The 25776-nt window shown below is 45.3% G+C and overlaps 1 protein-coding gene across 1 annotated transcript; it reads right to left on the minus strand.

The window, feature by feature from the left end:
• Positions 1–6849: 6849 nt before the first annotated feature.
• On the minus strand, positions 6850–22706 carry Themis2 (thymocyte selection associated family member 2). The gene is made up of 6 exons (XM_076863134.2): positions 22613–22706; positions 17242–17382; positions 14633–15043; positions 10973–12039; positions 8023–8182; positions 6850–7635 (listed from the first exon to the last, which is right to left on the minus strand). The coding sequence occupies exons 1-6, from the start codon at positions 22704–22706 to the stop codon at positions 7580–7582; spliced, it is 1929 nt and encodes a 642-aa protein (XP_076719249.2). The 3' UTR covers positions 6850–7579.
• Positions 22707–25776: the final 3070 nt, after the last annotated feature.

A 25776-nucleotide genomic window follows, 5' to 3' on the forward strand; every position in this document is an offset into this window, starting at 1 on the left:
CCCAGGAATATTTAACCACTGAGCCACATCTCCAGCCCCAATTTTTAATATTTTCAGACAGGATCTCCCTGAGTTGCTGAGGCTGACCTTGAACTCATGATCCTCTTGCCTCAGCTTCTGGAGCCGCTGGGATTACAGGCATGTAATCCTTCATTTTCCCTTTTATGGAGAGAAAACTGTTATCTTAGAGATTTAAGACAACATTTATGAAGTATAACATGCAAATAAGAACTTTATGGGCTGGGGTTTGGCCCAGTGGCAGAGCGCTTGCCTAGCATGTGTGAGACACAGGGTTCGATTCTTAGCACCACGTATCAATAAAGGTCCATTGACAACTAAAAAAAAAATTTTTTTTTAAAATCTTTATATCTGCTTTAACTCTTTATAAATGAGATTTAACAACTGTTTAGAGAAGACTCTACCCCCTGGCTTCTAAAGGTGAACATCCAGTTATTTTCTGCATGTGCATAGCAGTTCCCGTTTGAGTAGTTATGCAAATGCTTAAAACTTGGTCATCCACTGTGATATTTGTAAATGTGTCCATTCTTGGAAAAAGAAGAAAGAACCGTGGCTAAAGACAGGTTAAAAAAATTTGAATTTGTAACATATGATAGGCTACTTGAATGAGTGAACAACTTCTCTTTCTAGTTATTACGCTGTCAGGCTTCCCTTTCAGAAGGGCAAAGTTATGGCTGTGATTCTTTTTTTTTTCTTTAATAATTTTTTTATATTTATTTTTTAGCTGCAATTGGACACAATACTTTTATTTCACTTATTTATTTTTATGTGGTGCTGAGGATCGAACCCAGGGTCTCGCACGTGCGAGGCAAGCACTCTACCCCTAAGCCACGACCCCAGCCCATGGCTGTGATTCTAAGAGTACAGAAGTTCTCCTAGAAACAGAAAAGCAGTCAGTAAGTTTCAAGCCAGCTAAAACCCTCCACACTTTTGGATTTTTTTGTTTATTTGTTTTTGTAACTGTGATTGATTGAACCCAGGGATTCTCTACCACTGAGGTAGACACCCTGCCCTTATTATTTACTGTTTCCCAGGCTGGCATCAAACTTGTGATATTCCTGCCTCAACCTCTCAGAATTTAGATGATGACTTAGCAATCAAAAGAACTTGCTCATTAATTGAGTAAGTGTTGGATACCAGCTGTGTCAACTAGGGAATATAAAGCACAATAAGAGATTGGCATAAGCTGGCATAATGATGCAGGCCTATAATCTCAGTGACTTGGAAGGCTGAGGCAGGATGATCACAAGTTCAAGACTAGCCTGGGAAGCTTAGCAAAAAGCTGTCTCAAAGTGAAAAATTAAAAGGGGTGGGGATGTAGCTCAATGGTAAAGTACCCCTGGATTCGATCCTCAATACCCTCCCTCCTCCAGCAAAAAAAGAGGTTGGTGTCATGGGACTTACTGGGGCAGCATTCCCAAGAGCAGAGAATAGCCTCATAATAATACTGACCTCCCTGCCACTTTGGCATTCGACAGTATACCAGGAGTTGTGTGATTTCTTTATTTTCTTGTTTGGTACTGGGGATTGAACTCAGGGGCACTTGACCACTGAGTCACATCCCCAGCCCTATTTTATATTTTATTTAGAGACAGGGTCTCACTGAGTTGCTTAGTGCCTCACTTTTGCTGAGGCTGGCTTTGAATTCAAGATCCTCCTGCCTCATCCTCCCGAGCTTCTGGGATTACAGTTGTACATCCAGTGAGTTGTGTGATTTCTGAACACTACAGGGCCTGTGGGGCTAAGCAGTCTGGAGAGCAAGCCAGGCCATTCCTCAGCAGAATGGAACTTAAGCCTTCTTGCTTCTGCTCTGTGCAAGCAGGAAAAACTTGCATCTTGGGCATTTGTGGTCCCCTGATAATGTCTGTCTTTTGCACAGAAGGAACAGCAGTTATTAGAAACCACCCAGTGTCAGCCTAGCAATGGGTCCATCCTACTCTTAGGAGAATCCTTCAGGTCTACAGGTGGGAAATGAGGCCCCATGAAGAAAAAGATAAAAACAGTTGGGGGTAGGATTTAAAAACTTGGTAGTTAAAAAATTTTGAGCCAGCTGGGCACAGTGATGCATGCCTATAATCCTAGCAACTTGGGAAGCTGAGGCAGGAAGTTTGCAAATTTGAAGCCAGACAGGTCAACTTAACTACCCTTAGAATTAAAAAAGGCTGGGGATGCAGCTCAGTTGTAGAGCACCCTTGGGTTCAATACCTAGTACCAAGGGGAAATTTTTATATTTATGTTAAGCTACTTAGAGATTATTTACATTAATATGTCAATACATTATAAAGCATTAAAAATAGAAATGAGGGCTGGAGAATGTAGCTTAGTCATTAAATGCCCTTGGGTTCAATCTCTGGTACCAACCCCCAAAAAAGAAGAAGAAATATAAAGGGATATATAATACCTATGTTCTGTTCCCATGTCCTGTGAACTACCTTGGGAGACCATGACTCAGGAGGGACATCCCCAGACCCATTGTAACACCCTCCCAACCTCTCCCTAGGAGCTATTCAAGAGATTTTTTAAAAGCACCCAGAAACCAGTATCTGCCTCCAGTTTTCTGCCAACCCTTTTTCTTTTTGCTCTGATAATAGTCTACAGTTGTGGTTTTTAAGTAAGTTTTCTTTTTAAGCAGTGCTTTTGCTAATGAAAAATTGCTTCTTTTCTCCACACTGCAGCATTTGGTTACTCAAAAAGCCCGTTTTGTAAGAACTGTCTGCCCTCCTATTGTGGCTTTGATATTTATCTTGCTCAATTTTATGCCAAGATTGAATGCAAACATGGAAAAGAAAACTGGCATTTGGCCAAGGGTTCAGTGCCAAGAAGGCACTTTTTGTCTCAGTCTTATTCTCCCATAATACTCTCTTCCTGAGGGTCCTATGCAGTGTAGATTAATCTCTCTGGAGGACGGCATGGGAACTGATGGGTAGATGAGTTTGGGATGCCAATGCTAGGACTGTAGTAGCCTAAAAGAGCCAGTCAGAAGTCACCTAGAGAACTCCATACAGGAGTATGGTGCCGGGAAGACCTGTGAAGTGAAGGAGGTCCAGATAGCCCAGCAAGAAGCAGGCAAAAGAGGACACATAAAGTGCAGTGCCTACAATCCAGAGCTAGAACTCTGATCTTCTCAGGTCCTCCCTCAGTTGGAGATTCAGAATATCTTTTATGTCTGTCTTCACTGCTGACCTAATGTTTAATTCCATAACTACCAGGTAACCAAAGTTTCAGCACTTTCAGGAAATGGTGATCTTACTTAACAAACTTGTTGAACTTGGAAGCTGAGGTAATCTCTGCAAAAACAAGAATTGGTATTTGTTACTTTATCTCTACTGCACTGGATAGGGGAGGCTCTCCAGCAGCATATTGGCTCTGTAGTGTAGGGCCCTTTTTTTTTTTTTGTACTGGAGATTGAACCCAGGGCCACACAACCACTGACTCACATTCTCAGCCCTATTTTGTATTTTATTTAGAGACAGGGTCTCACTGGGTTGCTGAGTGCCTCACCATTGCTGAGGCTGGCTTTGAACTCATGATCCTCCTACCTTAGCCTCCTAAGCTGCTGGAATTAGAGGCATGAGCCATTGTGCCCAGCCTTTTTTTTTTCTTTTGATAGTGGGTATTGAACCAGGGATGCCCTGCCATTATCTCCATCCCCACCCCTTTTCATTTTTTACTTTGAGGAAGGGTCTAAGTTGCTGAGGCTGGCCTCAAGCTTTTGACCCTCAGCCTTCCAATTCAAAATGGGATTAAAGCCATGTATCATAGTACCTGTTGGTTGGGAATGACATTTTTTAAAATTTTTTTAATATGACTGCAGAATGCATTACAATTCATATTACACATATAGAGCACATTTTTTCATATATCTGGTTGCATACAAAGTATATTCACAACAATTTGTCTTCATACATGTACTTTGGATAATGATGTCCATCACATTCTACCAACATTTCTAACCCCTTGCCCACTCCTTTCCTCTCCCACCCCTCTGCCTTATCTGAACTTTGTCTTTTCCTCCCGTTCTCCCCTTCTTTCCCCACTGTGAATCAGCCTCCTTTTATCAGCAAAACCATACGGCATTTGTTTTGTTGGGATTGGCTGACTTAGCATTATCTTCTCCAACTCCATCCATTTACCTGCAAATGCCATGATTTTATTCTCTTTTATTGCTCAGTAATATTCCATTGTGTATATATGCCACATTTTTTTTTAACCATTCATCTACTGAAGGGCATCTAGGTTGGTTCCACAGTTTAGCTATTGTGAATTATGCTGCTATAAGCATTGATGTGGCTGTGTCCCTGTAGTATGCTGTTTTTTAAGTCTTTTAGGTATAGACCAAGAAGAGGGATAGCTGGATCAAATGGTGGTTCCATAGGATTCTCCATACTGCTTTCCAGATTGGCTGCACCAATTTGCAGTCCCACCAGCAATATATGAGTGTGCCTTTTTCCCCACATCCTCGCCAATACTTATTGTTGTTTGTATTCATAATAGCTTCCATTCTGACAGGAGTGAGATGAAATCTTAGAATAGTTTTGATTTGCATTTCTCTAATTGCTAGAGATGATGAACATTTTTTCCTATATTTGTTGATTGATTGTATATCATCTTCTGAGAAGTGTCTGTTCAGGTCCTTGGCCCATTTATTGATTGGGTTATTTATTTTTTTGGTGTTTAGCTTTTTGAGTTCTTTATATACCTTAGAGATTAGTGCTCTATCTGGTGTATGAGGGGTAAAAATTTGCTCCCAAGATGTAGGCTCTCTAGTCACCTCACAGATGGTTTCTTTTGCTGAGAAGAAACTTTTTAATTTGAATCCATCCCATTTATTGATTCTTGATTAAGGAAGTTGGGGCCTAATCCAACATGATGAAGATTTGGGCCTACTTTTTCTTCTATTAGCTACAGGGTCTTGGTTTAATTCCTAAGTTCTTGATCCACTTTGAGTTGAGTTTTGTGCATGGTGAGAGATAGGGATTTAATTTCATTTTGTTGCATGTGGACTTCCAATTTTCCCAGCACCATTTTTTGAAAAGGCTATCTTTTCTCCAATGTATGTTTTTGAACCTTTGCCTAATATAAGACGATTGTAATTTTGTGGGTTAGTCTATATTCTGTACCATTGATCTACCAGTCTGTTTTGGTGCCAGTACCATGCTGTTTTTTGTTTTGTTTTGTTTTGTTTTTTCACTGTTGCTTAAGGTCTGGTATAGTGATGCCACCTGCTTTACTCTTCCTGCTAAGGATTGCTTTAGTTATTCTGGGTCTCTTATTTTTCCAGATTAATTTAATGCCTGCTTTTTCTATTTCTATGAGGAATGCCATTGGGATTTTGATTGGAATTGCATTAAATCTGTATAGTGCTTTTGGTAGTATAGTCATTTTGATAATATTAATTCTGCCCATCCAAGAGCAAGGTAGATCTTTCCATCGTCTAAGGTCTTCTTTGATTTCTTTCTTTAGAGTTCTTAGTTTTCATTGTATAGATCTTTCACCTCTTTCCTTTTTTTTAAGAATTTTTTAATTTTTTTTTTAAATATTTTATTTCTTAGTTTTTGGCAGACACAACATCTTTGTTTGTATATGGTGCTGAGGATCGAACCCGGGCCGCACGCATGCCAGACAGGCGCGCTACCACTTGAGCCACATCCCCTGCCCAAGAATTTTTTAATATTTGATTTTTTAGTTTTTGGTGGACACAACATCTTTGTTTGTATGTGGTGCTGAGGATCGAACCCAGGCCGCACGTATGCCAGGCGAGCGCGCTACCACTTGAGCCACATCCCCAGCCCCTCTTTCACCTCTTTCTTTAAGTTGATTCCCAAGAATTTTATGTGTGTTGATTTTATATCTTGCTACTTTGCTGAATTCATTTACCTAGTTCTAGAAGTTTTCTGGTGGAACTTTTTGGATCTTCTAGGTATAGAAGCAGGTAATGCTAATTTAAGTTCTGGAAATGACATATTTTAAACATGGTATGAATATCATTACTAGAAAACAGTGTACACGTGTAGGAAGAGTACATAGTAGAGACAGACACAGCTGCATGATCTTGGTCAACAATGCTACTATTAACATGTTTAGTGAGTATTTACTGTGTGCCAGATACTGTGCTAAATGCTTTGTAAAGATATCTCACTTGATCTTTAAAACAGTATTGTTAGGTAGATAACTATTAGTTTTATGTGTCAAGAAATAAACTTAGCTGGGTGTGGTTGTGCATGTCTATAATCCCAGTACCACTGGAGACTGAGGCAGGAGGATCACTAACTGAGGCCAACTTCAGCAAGTTAACAAGACCCTCTCTCAAAATTTTTAAAAAGGAGAGGAATGTAGCTCCGTGGTAGAACATCCTGGAACTTCAATCCCTGGTATCAGAAGGCAAACAAACTGAAGCTTAAAGAGGTTACAATAACTTGCTGATAGTTAAAGCTGGTAGGTGGCAAGCTGGGATCCTAACATAGGCTCTTGCTTTTGGGGAATTCACCCTTATTTACTGTCTGCATTAATCTTTCTCCTAATCTTTAAAAATCAAGCCATTGTCTGCCTCTAAGAGTTAAGGAATTGGATATGGTTTGTAAAGGGTCTGGCGTACAGGCAGAAGTTAAGAAAAGATAAAAGATACTCATGTAGAAATCTAGCCAGGTGTGGTGGTGCATGCCTGTAATCTCAGCAACTCCAGAGGCTTAGGCAGGAGGATCACAAGTTCAAGGCCAGTCTCAGCAACTTAATGTGGCCCTAAGCAATTTAGACCCTGTCTCAAAAAATAAAATGTGTTCCTGGGTTCAATCCATAGCACTAAAAAAAATTTAAAAAAATTAAAAATCCAGATGTTACTTTTATTACATGTTTTTAGAAGAAACAATATTAATAGTCACTTATAGCTTTAACAATGTCAGCACCACCTATTGAAACCTATTAGTCTTCCACAGCTTTGGGTCTCCACAAAGTCTTTTCATGTGTGTTTTGCTGGGAATTGGATCCAGGGCTTCATGCATGCTAGGCAGTGCTCTACCAACTGAGCTATATTCCCAGCCCCTCCCTTAGATTCTTTTTGAATTGGCTCCCCTAGTTCTTGAGAACCAAAGTCCTAAGATTTTGTTCTTTAAGCCAGATCCACACACATTCATACAAATCCCATTTAGCAAGTGCTGATCATGTGCCAGGTGCTATCAAGATGAGGATGACACAGTCCTAGCCTCTGAGGGGCAAAAAACCTGGGAGGGTTGGCAAACATGAAGGGCCCTCAATGCAGTGTGGTCAAAGAAGTCCCCTTTACTCAGTGAAGGTTGGTGGCCTTTCTGACTTCTCTGTACCCACCAGTGAGACAACTGGTAGGGACGGACACAAGACTGAGTAGAGCCCAGCTAGCTCCTCTGGATACCAAAGCTCAGGCTGAGGGATCCACAAGCAAGGAGCTGGTGCAGTGTCTGCTGTTGAGTTCCATTCTCTGCCTGAGTGATTTCTCAGACCTTGTGCCAGATGTTGGAGGCTTTCAAGGATTGGCTGGTGTCCTTATTCCCCAAGATGCAGCAGTTAGGAGGCTCAGCTTTTCCAGCACCTAGAGGGTTTTCCGAAAGTGCTCAACTATTTCTTCATAATCATGTACATCGGTATCTGCAAAAGCATTCCAAGTCAGTGAGAATCTTTGGCATTAGGCAAGTTCCTTCCCCTCTACAGTTTCCTCACTTGAATAGGGAAGGAGTTGGCCTGAGTGTTCTGGGTCCTTAGTAGCCAAGAAACCACAATTTGTTCTTTGAACACCTCAGCTACTTGGTTTGTCCTGTGTGCCATGGGGAGGGTAGTGTGTTGGGGATTGAACTTGTTTCTTTGCCAGGGCTCTTCAGCCCAATGGGAGAGAGACAAGGGACCTTCCTGGCTCAGCCCTCAAATTGGGACCACTGAGGTGATAACAGTGCATTTTCCTGATGTACTGAGCAGCAGAGAAACAGGGTAGGAAGGGGAGAAGCAAGGACAAGGTGGGCAGGCATATAAGGGACTCACCTGGATTCTCTGTTTGGGACTCAGTGGGCCTGAGGCCCTTTCGGGTGGTAACCTTGCTGTACATATCTGATTTGTCCTTGAAAAACTCTGGCAAGGTCTTCGCCTTTAGTTTGGGCAGCAGAGAGATCTTGGGATGCTTTGGTTTTGAGACTTTAGAAGACTTTGGGAGAAAAAACAGAAATTAATAAAGGTTGCAAGGAATGGCAGAAGAGTCCATGAAGTATAATTTACCAACAATGGTCACTTCTCTCTACTTGCTTTTCAGGTTAAGGCTTCCCAGGAAGCTTGTTTTTGGTACAAGCACATAAAATACTTGGTGGGGTAGGAAATATAGGGTTGGGGACTAGAGGCAGGGTATCCCTGAGATTCTCCACATAGGGAGCCAGTGAATGGCCTTTAAATCTGTGGTTGGAGGATGGGGAGAAACAAAGTGGAGAGACCACGAGAAGATAATCACAAAGCTTCAGAACAAAGCTGCTGGTCTGAGGGTTCCAAGTGGACTTTCACTGAACTACCATAGGCCGTACATGTGTGCACACTGAATCCTCAAGTAACTCTCTGAATAGGGTCTGTTTCAGTTTTCAATTTACAAATGAAGGAAGAGTTGTGCCTTGTCAGCTATCCCCACAGGGCAGAGGTCCTAAGTGGGGCCAAGGATTGGACCCAGCACCACATTGGTGACCTATGAAGCCAGTGGCCTTTTCACCACATCTTGCTTTAGAGAGTGAACAGTCCCAGTCCCCTGATCACAAAGGGAGAGCCTGGTGTCTAGAGAAGAGTAGGAGCTGTTCAAGGGCCATAGCAGTGATTCCTTGTGGAGCCAAGGCTGGGCCTGAGGGCTCTCGGTCCTTTGTGCAGTATTCTTTCCAGCACAGTCATATGCCTGTTTCAGGGACCCCAGTCTAGCCTGTCAAAAAATGACTGTCTCACCCCTGCCCACAGATGTGAGGACAAGACCACTCAGTACTTATCTTCATAATTTTTACTGCTATATAGCTACCAACATGGTACTAAGTACAAGACCCAAGGTCCAAAACAGCATGCTTGTTAGTTTGCAAAGCATTTGTTTTATAGCTCTCTGCTCATTTTCTAGGCAGAGCAGTAGTAGTTAGGTGCACAGGCTGTACGGTCACACCTGTTTTTAAACTTAGCCCTGCCACTCCAGATGTTACTTTTATGTTGAACTTGCCTTTCTGTGCCTATTTTCTCAATGAGAAAAAAGAATATTGGATTCTGCTGGGCATGGTGGCACATGCCTATAGTCCCAACTACTCTGGAAGCAGAAGCAGGAGAATTGCAAATTCAAGGCCAATCTGGGCATCCTGGTGAGACCCTCCCTCAAAATTAAGAAAAAAATCTGGGGATGGAGGTTTGGTAGAGTCTTGCCTAGCATGTATGAGGCCATGAGTTCTATCCCTAGGGTAAATGGTTTACCCTGGAACAGCTCCCTCCTGTATTTAGTGTAAGAATGTTCAGAAGTGAAATAGGTTAATAAGAACTATAACCTAATCAGTGGGTTAATCCTTTTGATAGATTATTTTTCATTTTAAAAAAATTTTTTAGTAGTTGATGGGCTTTTATTTTATTCATTTATCTGTATGCAATACTGAGGTTCAAACCCAGTACCTTACACATGTAGGCAAGCACTCTCCCACTGAGCCACAACCCCACCTCTGGATTAATAATTTAAATGGATTACTGGGTGTAACTGTAGGCAAGTGGTGTGTGCTTGGAGGAAGTAAGGCACTGGGGCATGGCCTTATGGGTTAAATTTTGTCCTGTTCACCATGAACTGAGTAGCTCTCCACCAACCTCTCCTGCCATGATGTTCTGCCTCACTTTGAGCCTAGAGCAGTAAGAGTTACCAGCTATGGACTTAACCTCTCTGAAACCATAAGTCCAAAATAAACTTTTCCCCATCTTAGGTTGTCAGGTATTTTGGTCGTAGTGATTAAAAACTTAACACCCAGCACCACGGGGGAAAAAAAATAAAAGAATTGGTTCCTACCTCAGGTGTACTGAGAGTAGGTGAGCTAGTGCTACAGAAGACTGCCACGGAGTAGGCGCTCCCCTGGAAGGCAGCTAACAGCAGCAGTGCTGGTGAGGCCATCTCAGGCCTCACCAGCACATGTGGAGGAGTGGCTTGTGCTGGTAGTGGAATGTAAACCTGGTAATGTAATGTCTGGAATTAAGCCTGGTCTTGTGACTATGCTTGGGTCATTTGTCACACCTGATTCCCTGTGGTTCAGTTCAATGGAGCTCACTGGCCCTGCAGCAGGTGGAGTTCCTGCCCCGCCCCACCCCCCAGCTCTCTAGCCACAGAGCCTGGAGCATAACTGAAACACCAGGGGACTCTGAGCCTCACTTCACCCCATGGAAGAACGGTGCTGGCCAAAGGCCGTTTATGTGCACGTTGCCAATAGGAGTCCTGGCCCCCTGTGTGAGGCTTCAGGAGTCCTTGGTGGGTGGAGTGGGGACTGCAGAAAGGGTTGTGGGAAATGGCTCAGGAAGGCCAGACTAGAGTCAACTCAGAGGACACTAATGCCATGTGGAGTACATGGAGTCATGGCCTAGCAATAACCAGAGAAGGATTGGGGAGGCTTCTGACAGCTGTCCAGGAAAGCTCAATGAGGCTGCTGGAACAGTGTAAGTGAACAATGCTGAGGCTCAAAGTCCAGAGTGACAGCAGGTGGCAGAGAAAGGAAAAGAACCATAAAGTTGGAATCAGCATGGTTATGCTCAAGTTTAGGCCTCCCACTTACTAATTGGACTTTGGGTGAGTCTCAGGGCCTCAGTTATCAATCATATGGATAATCACACCAACCCTAGGATGGCGAGGACTGAAGGTGAGTAGTGGGGCAAACTACAAGTTAGAGAAGCCTGGCAAAGAAGTGACAGAAGAGCCCCTGAGGAGCCTGAGAAGGGACCCCTCCCTGCTGTAAATTGGTACCTCGGTGCTTTCCTCCTTGCTGCTTGTTTTCTGCTCGTTGAGGTTCTGGCTTTTCGGAGGCCTGGGCGGGGGTTCCTGGTTCTCACAGGCTGGTAGCTTCCGAAGGTTGTAGTAGAAGGCCTCTGACAGCTCCTCCACCGTAGCCACCGGCAGCAGCCCAGCCGGCCACTCTGGCTGCTTTTCGGTCTCCACCACAGTCAGGTCCAGCCAGCGGGGAGGGATCTCGAAGTATGTCCCTGGATTGGAGTCCAGGCCCACCACCAAGAACGGCTCTGTGATCTTCTCCTCTAGTCGCAAGCCAGGGAAGGAGACCAGGGGATCAGCAGGGTTGCTGGAGTCCTTGGCCACCACCTTGACCTCACAGGGCAGGGAGAACTGGGCAGTCAGATCTGCCAGGCTGTAGCGCCGGCTGTCATTCCTCTCCTCCACAAAGCCACCAGGCATGTAGAGGGGCAGCAGAAGCCGTTCTTGGTCTTCCACCTCTTCATACTCTTCATTTTCCTCCCCAGACTGGTCATTCAGCCGCTGACAAACCAAGACATCTATGTCCTGGCCTTGGGCCCCATAGACTTGGCCAGACCCTAGCACCTCCAGCCGGTCACCCACAGCCAGAGAAGAGAACTCAGGATATTCCTCCTTTTCCCCTTCACAGTCTTTTGTGACCACCACCCGGAGGGGCTGACCTGGCTGGAGAGCACCCAGGAGGTCATAGGCTGTGGGGAACTCCCGTGGCCGGAGCCGCAGCTTGCCCTGGTAGGCCGCAGAGAGCATAAAGTGTCTGGGCACCTTCCGGCCCTTGCTTGAGGCCAGGACCCGCCACGGTGGTGAGGCCAGGCCATAGATGCAGAGCTTCTGGCCTTTGCGCAAAGAGCCCACCCACGGGCTGAGGAAAATGGGGGGTGCCTCTGGAACTTCCAGGATCTCTGTGGAGAGGGGGAAGGGGCCCCCCTGGGCCAGGGCCTCACTCAGCAGCAGTGGTTTGATGAAGTGGACATTCTGGGAGGAGGCGGTGACGTCCTGAACATCCACCTCCAGCGTGGAGGGGATCTTGACGATGGTCTTGCGCACTGTGGGGGGAGGTCAGCTCAGGGGTGCACCACACAGACCCGGTGATGGACCCCACCCCAGTAAAGAGCATTGTCAGTACTAGGGTCTCCTTCCTATTGTAGCTTTTCTTTCCTACCAGCATTTTCCTCTTGTACTAGATTCTTTGCCCTCTCTTTTCCTTAAGCCTCTTTTTTTTTTTTTAAACAAAACCACTATTTTTAAACATTAATAGAATAGTTTAATGTACCCAATATCCAGCTTCAACTTTTAACTCATGGCCCATATGCTTCTGTCTGTATCCCCAGCTACTGCCCCCCACTAGGTTCTGACTCAGAATAATCACATCATGCCATGGGTGCCTATTTCAGTGTTTTCTCTAAAAAGGGGGATAATTAAAATTTTTTAAATGCTATCACTGGGCTGAGGTTGTGGCTTAGTGGTTGAGTGTTTGCCTAGCATGTATGAGGCACTGGGTTTGATTCTCAGCACCACATAAAAATAAATAGATGTTTCTATCTACAACTAAAGAAAAATATTTTTTTAAAAATGCCATCACTGCTTCTAAATAATTGTTTGATAATTCCTTAATATCCTAATAGCCAATCAGTTCAACCACTTTTTTCTCTTTTTAAAAAAATTATATTTATTTATATGCATGCTGAGATAGAACCCAGTGCCTCACAAATGCTAGGGAAGCACTAGACTACTGAGCCACAACCCCAGCCCAGTCCAACCTCTTCTTAAATTTTAATTTTAAATACAATTTCATAAAACTTCCTGTCCCGATACTTTCTGAATTTAAACAGAAAGATAAAAACTATTGAAGAAAAAACACTTTGGGCAACTTATTTCTTCACCAGGCACTGATTTGCATCCTGATGGATAAACTCAAGAAGTGGCTCTAAAAGACTATGAAGCAAACTGGCCCATCACTGTATGGTTTGATCACAACACATGAAAGATAGGGCAGAGAATACTCTCCCCATTTTACAAGTGAGGACACTGAGGCTTAGAGGGTGGTGACTTGGGACTTTTGCTCCACACCAGAGGAGCTGATAATTTGTTGAAGCTGGGAGATGTTCATATGGGGTGTTTGTTATACTGTTCTTTTTCTCAGAATAGTAACCTGAGTTGCCTTGTTATTCCAGGCAGCCTGCCAAGCCTCAGCCACCACTCAAGTCCCCAGACTATGGTCCCTTACGCCCATTTACCAGAGTGGTTTCAGGGCATCCTGGGAAACAACTTCAGTTCCTCGACAGGAAGTGTTCAAAAGGAGTCTAAAACACCTTATACCAGAGAGCAAGAAAATCTGTTCAACCCCATAAGGTCTATCAAAAAGATTCAGGAGCCTGAAGCTGTGGCATGCACCTGTAATTCCAGCGACTCAGGAGGCCGAGGCAAGAGGATTACAAGTTTGCGGCCAGCCTTGGCAATTTAGTAAAAGCCTGTCTCAAAATAAAAAAATAAAAAGAGCTGGGGATGTAGCTCAGTGGTAGAATCCCTGAGTTCAATTTCCAGTACCCCCCCCAAAAAAAAAACAAAAGATATCTGGGGTCTGTCTTGAAATAATCAGGTGGAGTAGGGATGGGTAGAAATGAAACAAGGAGGATTGTGAGTGGTCACTGTGATGCTGGCTGGCAGGTCATGGGGCTCCTTTTACTTCCCCCCTGCTTTAATTTGTTTGAACTTTTCCACTGTAAAAAAATTTAGGGCTTGGAGTGCAGCTCAGTGTTAGAGTGCTTGCCTAGCATGTGCGAGGCCCTGGGTTCTATCATTAGCACCACCTTTTAAAAAAAGAAAAAATTTTTTTTTAGTTGTAGTTGGACACAATACCTTTATTTTATTTATTTATTTTTATGTGGTGCTGAGGATTGAACCCAGCACTGAACTCGTGTTAGGCGAGTGCTGTACTGATGAGCCACAACCCCAGCCCATCACCACTTTTTAAAAAGATTAAAGAATCACACTTGGCGCTATGGTTTGCAGTCAGCCCAAACTGCTCTGCAGGTAAATGCCAGAGAGCTGAGCTGCAAATAATCTGTGCTCCAGGAAAGAGGCCCAGGCCCTCATTCTACCTCAGCTCAGCCTTAGCCTCTCACTAACCAGCTTTGGCCAGGTTCTGCCTGTTTTCTCAACCCTGATTTGCATGCTGCCACCAGCCTGAGAAATACACCAAGAAACAAGGAGAAACAGCTGGGGGTTCACTGATCGTATCCTCTGGTCATTCAACAGAGGGGGGCCTTCAGGAGCAATCCTGCTCTCCCCAAGTCAGGAAATGTTCCTCCCAAACAACTGGTCAGCTTTTCGCTTGGCAACAACTTCAGTTCCTGGAGAGGAAGTGTCTCTTTGTACCAGCTGCTAGCAATCTCAGAACCCAACTTCTGCCAGTTCTACAAAGCACTCATGTTTATCTCATTTTCTTATTTCCTTTTACACCAAATTCCCCACTGGGCACTTTTATTTGATACATGTGTATACTGGGCAAGCCACCTGGTACCCCTAAGAGTAGGGAGACATCGCCCCATGGAGGGATGATGTCTTCCATCAGACCAGCTCCCCAGGGCCCTCTATCCCCCCACATCCATCTCCCCCACCCCCGCCCAGGCTACTCACTGTGCATGATGGCTTGGACTTCATACTGGGGCCTCAGGATCAGGGAGTTCCAGGGAAGGCTTGGACAGGTAAACATGCCATCCTTATAGGCTGGGTCCTGCAGAACCTGGAGCAGGGTTTGGGGGGTGCCAGGCTTCCATCTCCAAAAGGGCCCCTTCTGGGACAGGGGCAGGTGCAGGACAACCTGCTTGGCTCCTGACACCAAGACACAGCGTGCACAGTGGGTCCCATGATGCATTTCCACAGCCTCAAGCATGAGGGGCTGGTTCTCAGTCACCACCCTGTTCTTTGTGACAATGCTGTGGGTTGACGTGAAGTAAATGGGCAACTGTATGGAGCTCTGAGTTGTATCACAGACAAGCTCTTCTAGGGTTCTGAAGCTGTGGGGGCTGGTGAGAGGACTGAAATGACCTGTGGGATTCAGAGGGAGGGAAAGTCAGGATGGGTGCAGATCTTATTGGATCCACATCCTGGTCTGGCCCTGCAGACAACCCAGCCAGAATACCCTGAGGGTGGGCCCACATCTGGACATCCAGGCTGCAGAATTGAGGGACAGAAGGCACAATGACAGTGTGAATGGACAGTAAGGGTCAGAAGTGGTGACAGAAGAGGACTGTCACCAGAGGCAGAGAACAGAACAGTGTACCCTTCCCCAGAAGACACAGACGACTTCCAGTTTCCCACTTCAAGACCTCTCTGCCTCTCACTTTGCCAACTTGTCATTTCTACCTGATGCCACACCGCAGCTCCAACCCCACATATCCAAAACCTGTTGTCCCCCCACTCCACACCAGGGGTAGTGCCATTGTCCCTCTCTCCAAAACTCCAGGAATTACTGGCTAAAGTGTTTTCAGGTCACCACCCTACCCCTTGTCCTGTCTGCTAGCGCTCTCTGGCTGCTCTTCCGCTGTACCCCCAGCCAACAACCATTCATCTGCCACAGTGGCCTAAATGCCCATCTCCAAAAGCGATGTTTCCTGCACCAAAACCACAACTCAAATCTAACCAAGGAAACATCACAAAGCCTGGACTGATGGGCATTCCACAAAAGTACTGGTCTAGGGGCCAGTGGTGGAGCGTGTACTTAGCATTTGCAAGGTCCTGGGTTTGATCCCCAGCACCAAAAAAAAGAAAAAAAGTGTTGATCTGGAGTCTTCGAAATGTCCATATCAAAACAAAGGAAGTCTGAGGAGATATGCTAACCTGAAGGAGACTAAAAAATAGGACAGGCTGGGCACAGGCCTGTAATCCCAGATACTTGGGAAGCGGAGACAGGAGAATGGCAAGTTGTAGGCCAACCTGGGCAGTGTAGTGAGGCACTGCCTCAGAATAAAAAATAAAAGAAGCTTGTACAGTTCAATTCCCAGTTCCAGAAACAACAAACAAAATGTCACTTGTGTATTTAAAAGCCTCACTGACTGCTCAGCACCTTCAAAACAGAGACCAAGTCCAGTGTAGTGGCCCACCCCTGTAACCCCAGAAACTCAGGAGGCAGGAGGATCCCAAATTCAAGGCCAGCCTCAGCAATTCAGTGAGGCTATAAGTGACTTATTAAGACTGTTTCAAAATAAAAAATAAAAAGGGCTGAAGGTGTAGCTCAGTGGTAAAGTGCCCCTGGGTTCAATCCCTGGTACTGAAAAACTAAAGAAAGAAAGAATAAGAGACCAGGAGCAGGGGTGTGGCTCAGCAGTAGAGAGCTCACCTAACATGCGTGAGGCCCTGGGTTTGATCCTCAGCACCACATAAAAATAAATAAAGAATAAGAGACCAAACTGTGCTGAGCCCACCTCACAGCCTCAGGTGGTCTGGCTCCTGCTCACCTCTCTCAACGTCCCCTCTCCTGGAATCCACACCCTTTCACATCAGCCTAGAGCAAGTCCTCAGAGTGTGCTTGCTGTGTGCCAGCCCTGTTCCACGTCACACACCCAGCTCCTTTAATCCTCACACCAAGCCTAATGCCCTCACTACAGAGGAGGAAGCTATGGCCTAGTGAGACCACAGGAACTTGTGGTGGTCAAGAGATAATAGCAGATCTGGGATTCCCATCCAGGCTGCTGTTGAAGGTCTGGGCCTGGTACAGGTCTCGGGTGATCACTGGGTGCCTTGGGGTTTTTTAAACACCACATATACATGTGCATTTCAAGCTGGGACCCTTCTTCTAGCTTGGGAGCCACTGCTTCCAGCAAGCCTTACAGAGCTCTGGCAGGGCAGGTTTCTGCACCCAGAGTCCTCTCTAAAGTATGTGCCTATTCAGCTGTTGTCCACCCCTCACTGCCACCCTGGAAGCACCTGGTTCATCCTGAGTTCCACACTCCTGCCCCTGCTAGGGCCTGTCATATATGGGTGTTGGCAGATGTTTGATGAGTGAATATGTGAGTGAGCACAGAGACTGGCCCCTGGCAAAGGCTTGGAACAGAAGCAGACGCGATCAGAGTGTCAGACTGCTCTGAAGTCACTCATCCTTGGCCTTGAGGCTGGATAGTGGTGGATGTGAGAACTTCGTGTGTAAAGCCAGAGGGGTGGGAGTAGGTACTGGGATCAGCAAGCACACCCACAAGTGACCCACTGGCATGCCTGGAGGGTGCCAGGGGAGGCAAAGGTGTCCTTACCTTGAAAGTTGGGAGGGAGCTCCAAGGTCTGACCTGTCCCTGGATCCTCACAGATCACCTTCTGGAGGCAAACCTGGATGACCTTGATCAGGTCCCCTGTGGAGAGGCAGCACTCATTCCCATCGATCTCATAGATGGAACCTGTGGAGACAAGGACTCAGTTTCCTCATTTGGCAAGGGCCAAGCCCTGGGTGGCCTGTGCCCTGTTCCCCACGGGCTCTGCTCTGCTGTACCTTTGCATAAATTGCTGCCTAGAATGCCCTTCCCCGGCCACCCCTCCTCTGCCAGCTGGCTCAGCCATCCTCAGGACAGCCCTGTCGTTGCTTTCTCTTAGCGTTAGTGCTGCCTTCTCTGGCCTTTTTCACATGGCCGTGCCTCCTAGCATGAGCTCTCAGGTAGGACTGGTCCATCTCGGCATCACTGCCGCCAGCATGGCCTGGCTCTGACTATGTTAAAACCATGAGTAAAAAATCCAGTGACCGTCAACTCCCTGACTGTACAGCCTCAGAGAGAGTCAGTGGTTCCTGCAGGTCACACAGGTAGCCACCAGACTCTCCTAACACCTTGCTTTCTGCTTCAAATGTTTTTTGTTTTTTTTTTTTTTTTTTTTTTTTTATTGTTGGTTGTTCAAAACATTACATAGTTCTTGATATATCATATTTCACACTTTGATTCAAGTGGGTTATGAACTCCCATTTTTTTTTTTTTTTTTTGTATCAGGGATTTAACCCAGGGGTGCTGTGCCACTGAGCCACATCCCTATCCCTTTTTGTTTGTTTTTTTTATTTTTGAGACAGAGCCTTGCTTAGAGCCTTGCTAAGTTGATGAGACTGACCTCAAACTTGCAATCCTCCTGCCTCAGCCTCCTGAGTTGCTGGGATTACAAGCATGCACCACCACTCCAGGATAGATGAGTTGCTTTTATTTTTTAATTAATTAATTAATTAATTAGTTTTGGTACTGGGGATTGAATCCAGGAGCACATAACCACTGAGCCATATCCCCAGCCTTTTTTAAAAATATTTTATTTAGAGATAGGTTATCATGAATTACTTAGGACAGCTTTGAACTCATGATCCTTGATCCTCCTGCCTCAGCCTCCTGAATCTCTAGGACTAAAGAAATGCACTACCACGCTTATCCTGATGAGAGGCTTTTAAAGGAAGCACAGTAGTTAGTGGAGGCCACTTAAGGCCCATTGGCCAAGGTTCTGGGTGCCACCTACAAGTTTGGCAGCTCTGCTTTCCTGTTTTAAATTGCTAAAGCCATGCAGAGAACTTAGAAGATGCACAGTAGAGATCTCTCACCACATAGAATACACAGGCTCCCCATCCAACTGATGGCAGACAGAAAACTGCAGGTGGAAGGCCTTGGGGCCACCTGACGCCACCCTATTCCCAGGGAACCCCCAGGAGAATCCCTCACACTGGCCCAGAGAACTTTACTCATTTTTTTAGGTTCATTTTAAAATTTGTTCTTCTTAGATATACATAACAGTAGAGTGTATTTTGATATATTATACATACATGGAGTATAACTATTCTAATTAGGATCCCACTCTTGTGATTGTACATGATGTGGAGTTTCACTAGTAGTGTATTCACATATGAACATAGGAAAGCTATGTCGATTCATTCTACAGTGTTTTTTATTCCCATCCCCCCTCCATATTTCTCCTTCCCCCCATTCCCCTTTGTCTAATCCACTGAACTTCTATTCTTCCCTCTACTCCCTTATTGTGTGTTAGCATCCACATATCAGAGAGAACATTTGGCCTCTGTTTTTTTTTTTGGTATTGGCTTATTTCACTTAGCATGGTAGTCTCCAGTTCCATTCATTTACCAGCAAATGCCATAATTTCAGTCTTCTTTGAGTAATATTCTGTTGTGTATATATATCACACTTTCTTTATCCAATCATCTGTTGAAGGGCACCTAGGTTGATTCCATAGCTTAGTTATTGTGAATTGAGCTACTAAAAACATTGATGTGGCTGTGTCACTGTAATATGCTGATTTTAAATCCTTTGGGTATATATCAAGGAGTGGGATAACTGGGTCAAACAGTAGTTCCATTCCAAGTTTTCTAAGGAATCTCCATACTGCTTTCCAGAGTGGTTGCACTAACTTGTAGTCCCACCAGCCAACAATAATTGTAGTCCTCGCCAACAATTGTTGTTATTTGTATTCTTTTTTTTTTTTTTAAGAGAGAGGGAGAGAGAGAGAGAATTTTTTAATATTTATTTTTTAGTATTTGGCAGACACAACATCTTTGTTTGTATGTGGTGCTGAGGATCGAACCCAGGCCGCACGCATGCCAGATGAGCGCGCTACCGCTTGAGCCACATCCCCAGCCCCCTTGTATTCTTCTTTTTTTTTTTTTTTCTTTTTTCTGTACAAGTGCTGGGAATTGAACCCAGGGAGGGCCTTGTGCACGCTAAACAAGCACTTTACCAACTAAGCTATATTCCCAGTCCCTACTTGTATTCTTAATAATTGCCTTTCTGACTGGAGTAAGATGGAATTTCAGTGTAATTTTAATTTGCATTTCTCTAATTGCCAGAGATGTTGAACATTTTTCATATAATTGTTGTTCATTTGTATTTCTTCTTCTGAGAAGTCCCTGTTCAGTTCCTTTGCCCATTTATTGATTGGGTTAAAAACAAAAAAAAAATTTTGATATATTTTAAAGGGGGCAGGGGATTATATCTCAGTTGGTAGAGTGCTTGCCTAGCATACACAAGACCCTGGGTTTAATCCCCAGCACCACCAAAAAAGAAAAATTTGATATTGATTGGGTTATTCAATTTTTTTGGTGTTAAGTTTTTTGAGTTCTGTTTATCTATCTGAGGTGCAGGTGGCAAAGATTGTTTCCCTTTTTATAGGCTCTCGCTTCACATACTTATTTCCTTTGCTGTGAAGAAGCTTTTTAGTTTGATACCATCCCATTTATTGATTATTGATTTTACTTCTTGTGCTTTAGAAGTCTTATTGAGGAATTCGGTTCCTAAGCTGACATGATGGAGAATTGGGCCTACATTTTCTTCTAACAGGTGTAGTCTCTGGTCTAATGCCTAGGTCCTTGATCTACTTTGAGTTGAGCTTTGTGCAGGGTGGGATTTCAATCTACTACATATGGATTCCCAGTTTTCCCAGCATCATTTGTTGAAGAGGCTATTTTTTCTCCAATGTATGCTTATGGCACCTTTGTCTAGATAACTGTATTTTGATGGGTTTCTGACTTCTATTCTGTTTCCACTGGTCTTTGGATCCGTTTTGGTGCCAATACCATGCTGTTTTTGTTACTACAGTTCTATAGTATAATTTAAGTTCTGGTATCATGATGCCTCCTGCTTCACTTTTCTTGCTAAGGATTGCTTTGGCTCTTCTGGGCCTCTTATTTTTCCAAATGAATTTCATGACTGCTTTTTCTATTTTTATAAAGAATATCACTGGAATTTTAAAAGGAATGGCATTAAGTCTGGGTAGTAAGGCCATTTTGACAATATTAATTCTGCCTATCCAAGAACATGGGAGATCTTTCCATCTTCTAAGGTCTTCTTCAATGAGAGCTTTATTCTTACCCCAGGAAAATGCCCGCATGCTCACCACATTCCGTCTACAATGTGAGGATGTGGATCGCCCCCAGCCGGTGAGAGCAGCAGCTGCAGAGCTACACATACCTGACCCTCTGTTAAGTGCTACACATGCATCACTGCATTTTAAACCTAGGCGTGCCCTGGAGAAAGGAGCAGTTTCTCATTCTTAAATAATGACTTAGACTGAAGAGGTTGAGTGCATTCGTCAGATGATCAGGTAACAGAAGGCTGAACTGGGATCAAGCCCAAGGTAGCTGCCTCCAAAACCAGTGCTCCTAACTACATAGTCAACTAGTCCAGAGTCCCCTGCCCTGTGCCTGCCCCTATCGGAATAGCCAACTGACCCTCCTCCACACTCATCCCATCTGCACACTCACACCCTGTCAAGCTCTTCTCTAAACACGTCACTGGGACTTCCGCCATTTCCCACCACCCTAAGTCAGGCAGAATGAGGAAACTCAGATATTGTGACATGGGCAGGCAAGAGAGCTGGGAGGTAAGAGGAGCTTGGTCCCAGGTTGGGGGAAGAACAAACAGATCCCAGGTGCCTGTCTGCAGGAAGCCCCCAGAGGTGAAGTCAGAACTTGAACTCAAATCCTTCAGATTCCCAAATGGATTTGGAGAGACCCAGCATGAAGTGGTGCCCCTCCAGCCTCAGGCAAGCCTTGGGTGGTCCTCTGTGTATCTCAGTTTTAGCCTAGGATCCATTTGGGTCCTCAGAACACTGCAGGAAATGGCAGTGGCGCAGAAAGTGCTCCTCCAGAGAGGGAGCAGGATGGCGCAGGGCACTTCTGCAGAAGAACTGCGCACAAGTCAGGAGCCTGCACCCCACCCCCAGCACTCTCAGATCCCTTCCTCCTGCACCTCCCCTTCTTCCACTTTGGCCCAAAGTTTCTCCCTCCCCACAGAGCAGCCTAGCTTTCCATCCACTGCCTGTCAATCCCTCTAGTTCTTTCAGGCAATAAATTATCACTGTGCCTCTGCAGGTGGGCTGTGGGCAGAGAGCGATGTGCTGGTGAGCCAAGAAGCAAAGAGCAGGGAGGTCTTCCCCGAGTAAGAGCCGTTTAAGTTGAAAATTGAAGACCGGTCAGATCAGGTACTGCCCACCATCTAGCGAAGGGCCAAGAGGAGATGAAGCAGGGGGAAGACAGAGTAGGGAGAAGTGTATGGCAGAGATGGGAGGACCGACCTGTCACTCAAGCAGTTGGGGGGCTGAGATGTAACTCAGTAAAGACGCACTTGCCTGCCGGGTTCAAGCCCTAATCCCCTGCACTACAAATGATCAACCAACAGCAATGCTCCAGAGCGCCCTGATGCCGCTCCCTGGGCACAGTCCCGGCTTCTCAAAACGCATAGTGTATGGGGCTGAGGTCGTAGCTCAGTGGTAGAGCGCTTGCCTCGCACAAGTGAGGCCCTGGGTTCGATCTTCTGCACCACATAAAAATAAATAAATAAAGGTATTGTGTCCATCTACAACTAAAAATAAAAATTTAAAAAAAAAAAAAAACGCACAATATGCAAACCGTGGTTCCACCAGGTCTTGGCTCGCTTCCACCCACCTCCCGTGCCGAACTCACTGACTTCCCAGCACCACCTGCAAGACAGGTCAGCGGTCCCCGATTCCACGAAAGCAAAAGCTGAGGTGCAGAGGGGTTGATTGTGGCCCCAAACCACCAACCCTGGGCTGTGGAGGCGTCAGCATTCGAAGCCCGGCTGAGGCTTCCCTAGGTTACAACGCCCTCGCCCCACACCTGGGGAGGGCCCGGCCACTCACCCTCCAAATAGACTCCGGAGTAGACCCGCAGCACGCGCGGGAGGGAGGCGGTGTCCACGGAGCGCACGAAGTCCTGCAGCGGCACCGGCTCCATGGTCCCCGCGGCTCTTTGCGCGCAGACCGAATGGCCCCAGCCCGCCAACCCGGGAGAACCGGGCGGTGCCTCCCCCCCGCCCCCCGACACCCACGGCCCCGCCCACTCTAAGCCCCGCCCCCACCGAGGCTGGCACGGTAGGAGCCGGGTCTCTAGAGGACGGACCTGGCGCCCTTGGTGTAGTCACTTCCTTCTCCTGGTCTCAGAGTCCTCATCTCTGAAATAGGACCAGGCTCCATGACGCACGTCTGTAATCCCAGCTCCTCGGGAGGCTGAACTGGAGGATCGCAAATTCGAGGCCGGCCTGGGCAATTTAGCAAGATCTGTCTTAAGAAAACAAAAAAGTAAATAATTAAATACATATGTACATATATATTCACATTTTTATATTTGTATAAATACATATTTATATGTTTATATATTTATATATCTTATATGTATTACATGCCAGGGGAGCTAACCACTGAGCTACATCCTCAGTCCTTTTTATTTTTTATTTTGAGTCAGGGTCTCGTTAAGTTGCTGAGGCTGGTCTTGAACCTGGGATCCTCCTGGCTCAGTCTCCCAAATTGCTGGGATTACAGGCATGTGCCACCGTGCCCGATTGGCCGTAGCTCAGTGGTAGAGCTCTCCCGGGTTTAATCCCAATACCAAAATAAATGAATAAATGAAATCAAATTCTGTCATAATACCTACCTCTCACATTGGTCTCACGATTTAGAGCATCTAGATCAGGATTTGACACTGGAAGGTGACTAAAAGCTGTCCCCTCCTCTCCAGTGTGACAGTGATGTACCCCCTCTAGATGGGGCAATGTGAAGACTAAGATGGAGAAGCCCCAGACATCCACCTCCAGGGTGCCAGCGATCCAGTGAGACAACATAGCCTATCTTGTGTAGCTCTGGGTCTCCAAGGAGAGACAGTCCTGCCAGTTAAGTCTGAGGAAGAAGGTATAGTGTCAGTTCTCCTGGATCCCCCTCCAGGACACTCAGTGGTCCTCTATTTGGACATCATTAGTGACAGGGAACTCATTCCCTTTTCAGAATGCCCATATTCTTTGGACAATTCTAGTTAAAAAATCTTCCTTGGACTAAAGAGAAATCTGCTTGGGAGAGAGACCACCCACTTCTGATTCCAGAGACAGCCTAAAGCTTTGCCATTTCTGCATCCCTCTGGACTCAGAACAACACAGGTTCAAATCCCAGATCCTCCTCTGGTATGTTATAAGTCCTTAGGTGAATCATCCTGATTTTTTGAACCTCAGTATCCTCATCTGGAAGACAGGACAGGGAAAGAATCTTAGCTGTTTGTGAGGATTAAATGAGCTGATATAGGCATTGTGCAAAACGCTTTATTTAGTTTTTGTTGTTATTGTTGTTGACTATAAAACTGATATGAGCCTTTTTCAGTACTAGGGATGGAACTCAGGGACCCCATTCTATCACTAAGTTGCATCCTCAACCCTTTATAACTTTTGAGACAAGGTCTCACTAAGTTGCTGAGGTTGGCCTGGAACTTGTGATCCTCCTGCCTTAGTCTCCCCAGTAGCTGGAACTACAGGTGTGCATCATCAATCTTGGCCTAATAGAAGACCTCTAATCCGAGATAATAAACATTTTCAATACAAGGAATAAGTCTGAATTAAGGAACATTTATCAAAAACCCGTTTTTTCTTTTCCTATCACCCAAACATAGCAGCATTTTGCTGTTTTTGACTAACTTGCTGAGCTGACGTCAAACTTGCCATCCTCCTGCCTCAACTTCCCTAGTTTCCGAGGTTACAGACATGTGGCACCTCCCCGGCCTCTCAGTTGTTCTTTCTTTTCTTGGAGTCCTGGGAATTGAACCCAGGGTTTCACACATGCTAGCCAAGTGCTCTACCGCTGAACTACACCCTCCACCCCCTCGATTATTTTGTTTATTGTAAAGCTGCAAAAATAGTACAGATTTTAAAAATATCACACACCTAGTTTCAGTTTCCCTTTCCATCTCACATTACCAGGGTGCAGTTTTCAAAACAAAAAAGCATTACATGGCAGTAACTAAACTGCAGACTTACAGGGATCTTAACTGTTTTCCTATTAATGTCCTTCTCCTCCAGAAGTTTACAGAGCTCCTATCATGAATGTTTCTGTCTCTCCTTGTTCCACTTTTGACCTTTGGGTTATGGATTTAGGGGAGAATACTGCAGAGCTGAAGTGACATCGTTATCGGGGAGCATGCGATATACCCACGATTATCACTGATGATGGTGACCTCGATGATTTGGTTGAGCTGGCATTTCCAGGTTTCTCCACGTTAACATCTCTGCTTTCCCTTTTCAACCCCTGTCCTTTGGAAACAATTCACTAACAAGGGGCTGGGGATGTGGCTCAAGCGGTAGCGCGCTCGCCTGGCATGCGTTCGGCCCGGGTTCGATCCTCAGCACCACATACAAACAAAGATGTTGTGTTCGCCAAAAACTAAAAAATAAATATTAAAATTTTCTCTCGCTCTCTCTTAAAAAAACAAAAAAACAAAAAAAACAACAAGTCACTAACAAGCTCACACTCAGGGGAAACAGAGGGGAAGCATCCAATAAGTATTTGGAATTCTCTAGGGAAGACTTGTCTCTTCCTCCTCATTTATTTATTTATCCATTCATTCACTCAATTATTTACTTATATCAGTAGATAAGCATGAATATTTATTTTATGGTTAAACTAATAATCTGATAATGTAATATTTATTTTGTCACTCTAATTCCCATCTTTGGAAGTTCCTTCAGAGTAGCCCCTGAATCCTTCAACCAGCACCACTGTTGTGGGGGGGGGGGGGGAGTACCAGGGATTGAACTCAGGGGCACTCAATCTCTGAGCCACATCCCCAGCCCTATTTTGTATTTTATTTAGAGAGAGTGTCTCACTGGGTTGCTTAGTGCCTCACCATTGCTGAGGCTGACTTTGAACCTGTGACCTTCCTGCCTCAGCCTCCTGAGCCACTAGGATTACAGGCCTGCACCACCACACCTGAAGCTACCCTATCTTTAAAATAGGATTGGGCTGGGGTTGTGGCTCATTGGTGGAGCACT

The sequence above is a fragment of the Callospermophilus lateralis genome, chromosome 7 (assembly GCF_048772815.1).
Source record: "Callospermophilus lateralis isolate mCalLat2 chromosome 7, mCalLat2.hap1, whole genome shotgun sequence".
NCBI lineage: Eukaryota > Metazoa > Chordata > Mammalia > Rodentia > Sciuridae > Callospermophilus > Callospermophilus lateralis.

What these genes read in the sequence shown, in the direction of transcription:
- Themis2 (XM_076863134.2), bottom strand. Translation starts at nt 22,706, where the DNA reads ATGGAGCCGGTGCCGCTGCAGGACTTCGTGCGCTCCGTGGACACCGCC. An exon ending in GCAAGGAGGAAAGCACCGAG is followed by an intron (nt 8,183 to 10,972) that starts GTACCAATTTAC and finishes TTTCTCCCAAAG; the next exon opens with TCTTCTAAAGTCTCAAAACC. An exon ending in GTCCCAAACAGAGAATCCAG is followed by an intron (nt 7,636 to 8,022) that starts GTGAGTCCCTTA and finishes ATGCTTTTGCAG; the next exon opens with ATACCGATGTACATGATTAT.